The sequence below is a fragment of the Physella acuta genome, unplaced genomic scaffold (genome assembly GCF_028476545.2).
Source record: "Physella acuta isolate Inbredline_101_S28 unplaced genomic scaffold, ASM2847654v3 ptg001129l, whole genome shotgun sequence".
NCBI lineage: Eukaryota > Metazoa > Mollusca > Gastropoda > Physidae > Physella > Physella acuta.
The window spans coordinates 407,220-418,456 of record NW_026732646.1 but is presented as its reverse complement, the minus strand read 5'-3'; the positions used below and the strand labels follow the sequence as shown (position 1 = coordinate 418,456).

Sequence of the window (11,237 nt, the reverse complement as noted above, 5' to 3'; positions counted from 1 at the left end):
ATCCATACGTCGTCAGATGACGTCACGCAGGCAGGTAAAAGACACCTTTTTTACGCGTACCTTGAGGGCCAACTTCAACAGGTGTACCAGGATCTACTTTCATTTCATGAATCTATTTTTAGAACGCGCAAGTGACTGGGTAACCTTTTGAATTTTAAAGACTCTCAACACTTACTCGTAAAGCTAAACACGAAAACATTGTACTGAGCTCCTTTGTGCTTTCAATGTTCAACCCATTATCATTAACATATCAGGGAGAACTTGATAAAGATAGTATCTATTTTCAATAAAGTGTAGGAGTTTGTCAATAAAGGGTAAGTAGATTTTAAATAAGACGCCGGTTTTTTTTTTTTTTGGAAAATTAAAATCATCCAATGCATTACCTTTCTAGCTAAATTGTTTAAATATTTTTCTAAAGCATGGAAAATAGTTGCAGGTCCTATTATTTGTTCATAACCATAATAAATGTGTTATGTTCTTTTTAAGAGTTGTGTTCCTTAAGTAATACGCGAATTCAGCATATTAGTGCCGAACTTTGTTATAAAATCAAAGTTGTATTTAAATTCATTTTTTTTTTACTCGAGTGTTTTTGTTGTTTTTTCCGTCTGGTGAACTAGTGAGCTGGCCACTTAAAGATGCCCATGAGAGCAGCATAGACTGTCCAAATCACGAGGGCGCTTATGGGCTGGTTACTTTTGCGACAGGAGTGCCGGGTGCAATATTAGTTTGACTTAGTCGTCAATTTTAGTAGACCACCGTATCGTAAATGTATGGCGCTTTTTAAAACGAACGAATTCGCCATATTGCTCATGGTAGAGACGCTCATGGTCACAACACCGCCAGACTGATCACTAATCAAATTAGTAACCCTGACCCCCATCGCAGGATATTTACTCAACAGAACCCATGTACTCAGGTAGCCGCTAGGGGGTAGGGGGCAACCTTACACTATTGCCACCCTGCAATATATATTTACTTTTCTACATTCAGACGCAATCCGTTCGTGTACTCAAAAACATCCCAAAGTATAATGCGATCGGATGAAATGTGTAGTTACGCATAAAAGACACGCAAACAGACACATAGATATAAATTCATTCATTTACATATAAATATAAATCATCTAGCACGGCGTCTGCATGCTACGTCCTTACTAGGCTTGTATGTATTCAGCGAAGAACAACCGCCTCTAAAACGAATCAACCTCATTAAACATACAGAAGTAGTATATATCGCTTTATATATATATATATATATATATATATATATATATATATATATATATATATATATATTGTATATATACATATATAAATATACATCTGCATATACATATATAGAGAGAGACCTATATATATATATATATATATATATATATATATATATATATATATATATATATATATATAATGTATGTATATACAATATAGGCGTAGGCCTATTCATGTATCTTACATATTCATATACATAAATTCTTTCTAAGCGTACCTGCTCATTTGTGTACTTATGCAAATTCTCGTAGATCTTAATACCATAATTATGTCTTTCCAAATTTGTGGAATTTGCTACATCAAATAAACCTAAATACCGAAAGATTGCGAAACTTGGCTGAAAAAATGAAACGCCTAGTTTAAATGATGGTAGAAGGTCGGGCCTGAGTTGCCTACCTTTTGTTGACCGTGTTTGCCAACAGCGTAACCTCCCTTGCACCTATAGTTTCACGTTTTTTCACTAAACCAAATATTTACAAAATATGTAACCGACTGTTTTTAAAGATGTCCAAAAGGCGTTTTTTTACGTAACCATAGCCACCCCTATGTTGACCTTGAACTGTCACCTTTTTTTTGTTGGGGTACAACAATAAGGATACAATACAATAGAGTATCGTAGCTTTACAAAATTCATACTTGGACGTACAATACACTTCATACATTTATTAGAGTTTTAGTTGTTTGTTTCTTAAAAATTTTGCGTTTAATTAAAACACTAATTTAAGACCCCAAGATTGTGTATTTTTTACAGGAAATAAAAATTTGAAAATTCATCTTAAATTAATTTGAAGATCCGCATTAAAATTTATTACAGAGTACTTAGAACTAGGTTAGAATATTATGAATACATACTTTATTAGGCTTAAAATGCAATACCTTATTAACTGTGTAAAACCTACGAATTGGTTATTTTTCATCAGTTTACCAAAGAATCCGCCACCAATAACATGGAAACAAATGCTGTCAGTGTTTCTTCCAAAACATTTTCTCCGGGAGGGCACTTAATATTTTCGGGGGGGGGGGGGGGGCGAACAACATTTGTCGGGGCCGACGGAAACTGGTAAAAGTATATGTTTTCTATATAAATTCCATTTCGTTCGGGGGGGGGGGTAGATTTTCTTCACCACTACCCCCCCCCCCCCCCCACACCCGAAGAGATGCCTGGAAGAAACTCTGAACGCTGATGCTCCTTAAGAATGCGATAATGAAATAATTGTTCCGAAGCCTACCCTATTAAAACTTTAACTCTATATCCTTTGTGAACATGGAGAAAAGGGGAAGGGGTCTAAGAATGTATTGTTGTCTTTATAATTGGATGACCCCTAACTTTAGCAACCCTGAAATTATAAAATGGATACAGTACTTCCATTCCTACCGTCAAGAGTGGATGGAACTGTCCCATATCTCTGTCAATCTTTTGTTTGCCCACTAAATATAATATGTACACGAACTTCTATTCATTTAACCAAAAAGCTAGAAGATGGGCTTGTTTAGGATTTGAACCCACGACCTCAACGAACAACGATCGCATGCACTACCCGTCCGCCCACCAAGTTACCCTGCACCCTAACATGAGAACCGGGGGCTAATATAACCTTCAGGTCACAGCGCTTCCTCCCCTGCTAGAAACATCTTTTGATTCCTTTCAACCCTTTTCGATGGTTGGGTTGACACAAGGCTCAATATGAGGCACGATTTGTTTGATGTGTCAACATAGGACATCTTTTCATCACTTCAACACACCTAGCTAACACTACTACGTTCGTTTCTTTGGAGATCCGACTTTTTAAGAAATCAGGATGCAGTTCTGAACACTCGAGGTTTGTACATAATTTTAGCCACAGCACATTGTAGGCGTGCACTAGTGTGTACCGCAGGAAGTACTAGTTAACCGAAGTCGCCGAGAAAACACGAGAAGTTATTGAGTGGTGTTTTTGGATTTGTTTCGTTTCATTACGGTATTTATGTTTTTTTTTTTTTAATTTAAGTAAATTAGATAACCTGAGTTGCTTATTATTGAAGAAATGTATTAATATTAAGCGATAGACCCACATCGTGTGTTATAATTTGTGTGAAGTAAATAATATATGTGTGTCTGTGTATTTGTAAATATATATATATATATATATATATATATATATATATATATATATATATATATATATATATATATATATATAACTCTGAGGTAATATCTATATCTACACCGTGGCGAAGCATGAGTGTGCAGCTAGTATATATATATATATATATATATATATATATATATATATATATATATATATATATATATATATATATATATATATATATATATATATATATATATCTAATATATAAAGCTCAGTTCTGTATGTAACGCATATGTTTGTCGTTGGTCTTGGATGGATTAAAGTGTTATAATATTATCGTGCGCATTTCTCTAAATTTATGAGTTAAAACATTACTATTGAAAGTGTTGGGAAATAATTTTCATTTTTCAAATTATAGTAATAATTGTCGGCATGTTCATCAAACACAATTTTTAAAAAAATATCATCTTTTACAAAAATTCTAATTATGTCTTTATTTAGTCCTATAGCACTTACTTCCCTTTGATAAATTAGGAAAACACAATTACTTCCCTTTATAAAACCATTGCATTCGTGGACAATAATTTACTTTTTAATTACTTTGTTTTGGTGTTGGGAAAAAAAATAATTACATAATTAGTGGGGATTGATCAAGTGCAAATGTTGTAGGTATTTTACGGATAAGCTTGGAGTATTAAAATTGTTCATTAAATTGAAACAGGCGCGTTCGTTTAAGTGAGTGCAAAAGACTATGAATAAGTTGGGGTACTATAGTCGTTTATTAAGCTAAAACAGGCGATTCCGTTGGGTTTGCGTTAGTGGTTGCGGTTTGATTTGGTTCGTTTTTGTTCTTTCTTTTTTCGTTTTTGTTTGTGTTTTTTTCTTTGGGTTTGTATTTATGTTTTTGGTTGGTTTTGCGTTTGGATTTGGTTTGTTTTCGTTTGCTTTTTCGTTTTTTTGTGTGTTGTTATTGGTTGGTATTGGTGTTTGTGGGTGTGGTTGGGTTTGTTGTTAGGTTTTTGTTTTCGTTTACTTTTTTGTTTGTTTTTTCTTTGTGTTTGCATTGGTGTTTGTGGTTGTGGTTGGGTTTGTTGTTAGGTTTTTGTTTTCGTTTGTATTTGTAATTGTGTTAGCGTTATGTTTGCGTTTTGTTGTTTTGGTTTTGGTTGGTTATGGTTTGGGTGGGCAATGCCGGGTTTATGATGATTACTAAACACACAGGTGATGGTCTTTAACAGAAAGGTTTTTCACAGAAGCCAGAGCAGGGCCTGGCCGGGACGGCTAGTATATATATATATATATATATATATATATATATATATATATATATATATATATATATATATATATATATATATATATATATATATATATATATATATATATATTAATATATATATAATACAAATATTTATTATATTATATATATATATATATATATATATATATATATATATATATATATATATATATATATATATATATATATATATATATATATATATATAGATAGATAGATAGATAGATAGATAGATAGATAGATAGATATAGATATATATATATATATAGATATAGATATATTATATAGGACTATGTATATAATGTTTATTTATTAATATTTCAATATATGTATGTGATATAATATATATTTGAATTAAAACATTATAAGTATCAACATGTGTATTTATATGTGAATTCTAGAATAGTGTGCGTGAGTTGTTGATTTTTTAGGCCAATATAAACAACCGAAATAGGTCTATGTTTTTGTGTTTTTGTCCAGTTTAGTTAGAGCTATTTCGTGAAACCTTTTCTAAAGGTCAAGGTACGATGACGCAATCACCTCGCTCCACCTTTACTATGCACACCACGTTCATTGTAGTCCAGGATGTTCCCCTCAAGGCTTTGTCAACCTTTAGAGGGAAAACCCATCGTTTGTCGTGTTCGTTTTTTTTTTAATCGCTCTCGTTATAAACCCGTCGTAGCCCGTAACCTAGAGGAGAAAAAGTTGATTTTAAAGCTCGTAATTTGATTTGATTGTAATTTTTCGTATTTGAATTGCTTTCTTAGTATTTTTAGTTGATTTAAAGGTTCATATTTAGAGTTGGTTTAAATTTTCCTATTATGAATTTATGTAAACGTAATATTTTAAATAGGAAATACGTAATTCAACAATCGCCCGTCCACGCCCACCCCAGGTGTTTCGAATACCACCCCCCCCCCCCAATCTCCTGTCCTGCCATACAGGAGCAAAAGTTATTATAGAAACCCTGCATGTAAACAATAAGGTGAAACAATACATGTTTCACGTTTTCAACCCCCCACAACCTCTACCCCCACCCCCATCAACATCCATCCATCCAGTGTTTCTTCCAGACTTTTTACTCCTGGGGGGGGGGGGGGCGTGATATATTCGGGGGGGGGGGGCGGACACTGGTAAAAGTATATGTTTTCTATATAAAGTCGGTAGACTTTCTTCGAAGAGATGCATGGAAGAAACTCTGCATCCATCCGCCTATCACCCAATACAAAATTGATCTTTTAAAATGACTAACATCTTGCTTCTTCTCTCGGTATGTTCATTTATTTGAACACAGATGCCAACAAGTTCACTTTCAAAATGAACTATGCAAAAAATAAATAAACAACCTTTCACAGCCCCCACAGCCCCTTCACCGTGTCGACATTTTTTACATCGAACGAAACAGTGGGTACAGAACATCCTGCACCCCCCCCCCTCCCTTTTCCACACAACCCCCCCCCCCCCTCATCCCTAACGCCATTCATGTCTAAAAAAACGCTGTCTTTGTGTGATTATTCTTATAATTTTACAAAATTCTTTCTAGAACAATCCGTCGAAGGATCTTATTGACGTTTTAAACAGATCCAAGATGGCTCTGTGGTTGTTGACAGTGGTTCTTGTAGCATCGTCAGCATCCTTAATATTATGCGCGCAGCCGCACTGTAAGTATTTGGTTTAGTAAGTTTAGTAACCAGTGTTTCTTCCTTCCAGGCTTTTTTCTCAGGGGGGAGGGGGGGGCGGCACTTGATATTTTCGGGGGGGGGGGACCACTACGTTTTCCTGGAGGGTGCGGACACTGGTAAAAGTAAATGTTTTCTATATAAATTCTATTTTGTTCGGGGGGGGGGGGGGGGGACGGTAGACTTTATTTTGGGGATGGGCGGGGGGGGGGGGGGGGGGGCTCCACCCCACGAAGCGAAGAGATGCCTGGAAGTAACTCTATTAGTGAGGTTGGGCCTTGGGCTCGTATCTTTGAATCATGGTTGAGTTGAAAATGCATTTTGTAACGCGGATTGGTATCAATCTACTTTTCAATATGGGTTCTTTTTCATTGACAGGCCTTCTAAGTTAATAGTTATTTTATTTTAAAAATCTAAATTTGTCTTCGTAAAGGGATTGTGATGTCTATTAATGTTCATTTTAATTAAAATATATTTCAAAAGAAATCTGTGTTAAGCGCTGATATTTAAAGAAACTTATCGTTACGACCAAAGAAATAATAATTTAGTAGCATTGAAAGTAACTTTAATTAATTTTTGATGAAAGTACACGATTTTAGATTAACTTGGCGTTTAAAATCTATGGAAAGATTTAATTAAGTTCTCCTTATATACGAGACTAAAAAAAAAGTTGTGTGTTTGGGAGGATTCAACGAGCATTATTCGCTTGACTTCAAATTACTCTGTGATACTGATTGCATGTACATTGAAAAACTATGAAGTAAATTTAAAGAAAATACCACATTAAAATGAAACATGCGTTTAAATATAAATTTAAAAACGTCTTAATTTTTCATTTAGCCAGATTGTAACATTACTTGTGGGACATCTATGATACATCCAGTGGCGTAGCGAGGTCGGGTGTCACCCGGTGCGGCACCTTATGGTGTCAGACCCCCCCCCCCCCCAGAGGCGTAGAGACCCATCCGGGGGGCACAAATTTTCGATTCGCACCCTCCCTCAAACTTTTGATTTGCACCCCCCCCCCCCTCAAACTTTCGATTTTCACCCCCTCCCTCAAATATTTCTCTATATATTTTGCTATTTTTTGCCTCGGTGTCACCCCCCCCCCCTAAATGGTGTCACCCGGTGCGGTCCGCACTCCCCGCCCCCACCCCTTCGCTACGCCTCTGGATACATCTATTAAATATTTAAAAATAAATGCTTATATTCCATTATAGACTGCTCACTCCCCTCTGAGACTGGGCCATGCCGGGCAGCCATCTCACGCTATTTCTTCGACACCACCTCCCAGAGCTGCAAAGAGTTCACCTACGGCGGTTGCCAAGGCAACGCCAACAACTTCCGGTCCATATCCCAGTGCAAAGCGGCCTGCGTGTGCACTCTGGACCCGGTCGAAGGCGGCAACTGCACCAAACCGGTTCAACGGTTTTACTACAACGTGGGCGAAGACGTCTGTTCTCCTATCACCGGATGCGGAAATGGCGGGAACCTGTTCCCTGACCAAATTGCCTGTTTGGATTCTTGCATCGTGACCAAGTGCTTCCTGCCGCAGGAAGTCGGTCGCTGTAAGGCCAATATCCCGCGGTACTTCTACAACAAGACGAGCAGCGAATGCGAGCTCTTCAGCTACGGAGGATGCGACGGCAACAAGAACTTATTCACCGTGAAAGAAGAGTGTAACAAGTTCTGCACAGTCCCCATTTCAGGGGAGGAAATCGTCATCAACAGGATCAAGCCGACGGGAGTTACCCCGACGGTAACTTCGGATAAAAAATGGATCTGCATGCTGCCGCAAACTGCTGGAATGTGCAAGGCGTCGTTCCCGCGTTTTTCATTCAACGCCACGACGAAATCGTGCGATTTTTTCATCTACAGCGGATGCATGGGGAACGAGAACAACTTCGCCACGGAGGACGACTGCAAGATGGCGTGTGACCCAGATATCCCGACCAATCAGAAGACGGCTCCTCCCAACGCGAACATCACCGCTGAAGACTGTCGTCTCCCCCCAGATTCAGGAGTGTGCAACGCTTATCTCCCTTCTTTTTACTACAGCGCTTCAACCCGGAAATGCGAGCCTTTTATTTACAGCGGTTGCCTGGGCAACAGAAACCGATTCAGCACGGAGAAAGAATGCATGGACGCGTGTCAGATTTACTACCCCATTAACTCCAGCCCGAAATCCAACAACTACGAAGAAGTTGTAAGTAACGTAAACAACATACTCACAGATTTACAGAAGAAGGAGAAAGAGCACAGGCAAATGATCTGCAGACTTCCACCGGAAGCAGGGTTTTGCCGAGGGTTCTTTATAAGCTTTTTCCACAACGTCACTTCCGGAGCGTGCGAAGAATTTATCTACGGAGGTTGCGATGGGAACGAAAACAACTTTCCTAAAAAAGAAGAGTGCGTCAAAACATGCTTATCTAACTAGTTCTGGAACCCGAAGTTCTTGTTAGAATACGACACAAATGTTTGTTTTATTCTACTTGATAAAGTTTCGTTGTTTCGCATTTTTAACACGGTTTTAGTTTTTACTGGCATCGCCGATGTCTGATGAGAGAATTGATCATTAATTTTGACATGAACTAAAAATGTGTTTTTGTTTATTTCGTCTTCCGAGTAGCCCTAAAAATGTAAAAAATAAAATAAAAAATAAAACTGAATTATTATTTTTTTTTTAGAAATTTGGTATTTTAAGAATCTATGTTGTAAATTTTGCAAATTCCGAGAATTTAAAAGTTGTTTTTATGTGTCTTTTAAGGCTGTATTTCTATTAACTTAGTTAAGCGCCAGTTTTGTGTGCATTTACCATATTATTGCAACGACAAAAGGGTAAATTGTTTTGGCTTTTTCTTTTTCAGTTTTGTTTACTTACCGAAAATAATAAAAACAACAAATACGGTTAATTTAGGAAGTCCATTTATAAAACCATTCAAGGTAGTTCTTATAATTACTTATTGTAGTGACGTCGCACGCGATTTTTAAAACATTTAATAGACCCTTCAAAAGTCCAACCAATTCGATGCCATTAGGACTTTGGGCAGTGGCGTGGCCAGTGGGGGTGCAAGGGCAGTATTGAATTATACACATTTAAAGTTAATAAAATAAGTGGCTAACGGCTTTACATAAATATTTAACTTTTTTTACCTCAATGTGTAACAGTAAAATAAATACCATTTAGAAAACTGTGGCCGGTTAAAACCTCTCACCCGCTATTTCCTATGATTGAGGGGGAGTGCTCTTTTTTGCCAACATAAATAGGAAAGATTTATATTGGAATGCTTAGTAGAAAAGAACCTAATTAACTAATTGTATTGACGCGTATAGGGTTGGTAATTAGGTCACCAACAAGTTCTATGGCTCATTAAGTTTTTATTTAGCCATAGAACTGGTTGGTGACCTACTTACCAGCCCTATCGAACGATTATGTAACATTTATAAAAACACCCTTAAGAATTAGTGACGGGGGAAGGGGGTGCTTTTTCGCCAACTAAAATCCGAAGGATATCACATCGGAGTGCTAATTATATAAATCGTTTAACAACTAGAAAAAAAATGCCAATTGTATTAAACGATTTCCCCCTCTTGAGTTGTTAAGAAATAGAAATGACGCAACTAGTTCTATGTAGTTAAAAAGTTACGTTTCTCCCAAATTTAACGGAAGAGATCGGAGTGTTACTGGATTGCATAGTATCCATTGCATTAAAGAGAAATAAATATCATGGATTTTTTTTATCTGATCAGTTAAGATCAGTTAAGAGGCGAAACTGTTTGGCCGAAATTCTAAGGGTTATGAAAAATATAACCAGGCTTTCTATAATTAAAATCACACAATAAACATTTTTACTATACAATTAGTGACGTGTATCGATGAGATGGGCACTTGTTTATTTGTTTCATAACAATCGCCTAATAGTTCAATGTTACTGTAGTTAAGGCCACTAGGTCTACTAAACGAGGTACAACTTCTGACCACGATACAACACGACGGCTGCTGTTGCTTTGCAGCTTAGATCGACCTAGCTAAAAATTCAAAACTGTTTTATACCAGTTTCAAGATTATTCTAAAAACAAAACCAAAACAGATTTAAAAAACCACATTTTATAAAATCTTGTTATTAAAATTAAAATGGTTTTTTTGTATGTTTTTAAATATAGCACACTCTCCCCTTTCCCCCCCCCCCCCCCCCCTCACAATTTAACCACTAATGAATGGCTCCCTTCTGTTCTTTTTTTTTTGCTCAAGGGAAACAACTAAAAGAAAAATATATTAAATATACAATTTGAACTAATTCGGTTTATTACGTGTAATTCATATCATAATGATAACTTTTATCATAATATTAAACATAATATATTCACGTCGCTTTCAGTTTGAATGTTATTACCTGATTTTATGAAGCGTTCATTTAAAACTTAATAACAACTAGAAAAAAAAACACATTAAACTTATTTTAAGATTGTTTTATTTACAAGTGGATTTTCGATTAAATATTTAGTGTAGGTCTTCTGATCAGTAATCTAGATTTTTGACTCCCTATAGGGACGCCAATGGAAATTGAAACAGTAAGACAGTACTATGACACAGGGGTCGGCAACCTTTTCAAGCGGAAGAGCCAATAGTTACAATTTTCAAAATTACTCTGGTTTTAAAGAGCCACTAACAATTTTTTATTTCAAATATTTTATTTTTTTTATTAAGATTATAAGTATTTGTGCAAGGAGCTGGAGAGCCGCATCTTGATATCAAAAGAGCCGCAGGTTGCCGACCCCTGCTATGACAATAACCCACAGTGACCTCAAATTAAGTCCTCAGGTTTAACATGAATCCCCTTGGCCTAACCTAAATACATATCTGTATTACCTTAATCTAATATTATGAGTTTGGTGTTTCAAAATTATAACAGCA

The 11,237-nt window shown here is 36.3% G+C and overlaps 1 protein-coding gene across 3 annotated transcripts; it reads left to right on the top strand.

The window, feature by feature from the left end:
• The first annotated feature begins 219 nt into the window (after window positions 1-219).
• Window positions 220-9,249, top strand: LOC131956130 (actinia tenebrosa protease inhibitors-like). 3 transcript variants are annotated; one of them, XM_059320552.1, is made up of 3 exons: window positions 220-314; window positions 6,187-6,304; window positions 7,543-9,249. In XM_059320552.1, the coding sequence occupies exons 2-3, from the start codon at window positions 6,232-6,234 to the stop codon at window positions 8,757-8,759; spliced, it is 1,290 nt and encodes a 429-aa protein (XP_059176535.1). In that variant the 5' UTR covers window positions 220-314; window positions 6,187-6,231; the 3' UTR covers window positions 8,760-9,249. The 3 variants fall into 3 exon arrangements, with proteins under 3 accessions (XP_059176535.1, XP_059176537.1, XP_059176536.1); XM_059320554.1 differs by lacking the exon at window positions 220-314 and adding an exon at window positions 3,018-3,091; XM_059320553.1 differs by lacking the exon at window positions 220-314 and adding an exon at window positions 3,095-3,229.
• Window positions 9,250-11,237: the final 1,988 nt, after the last annotated feature.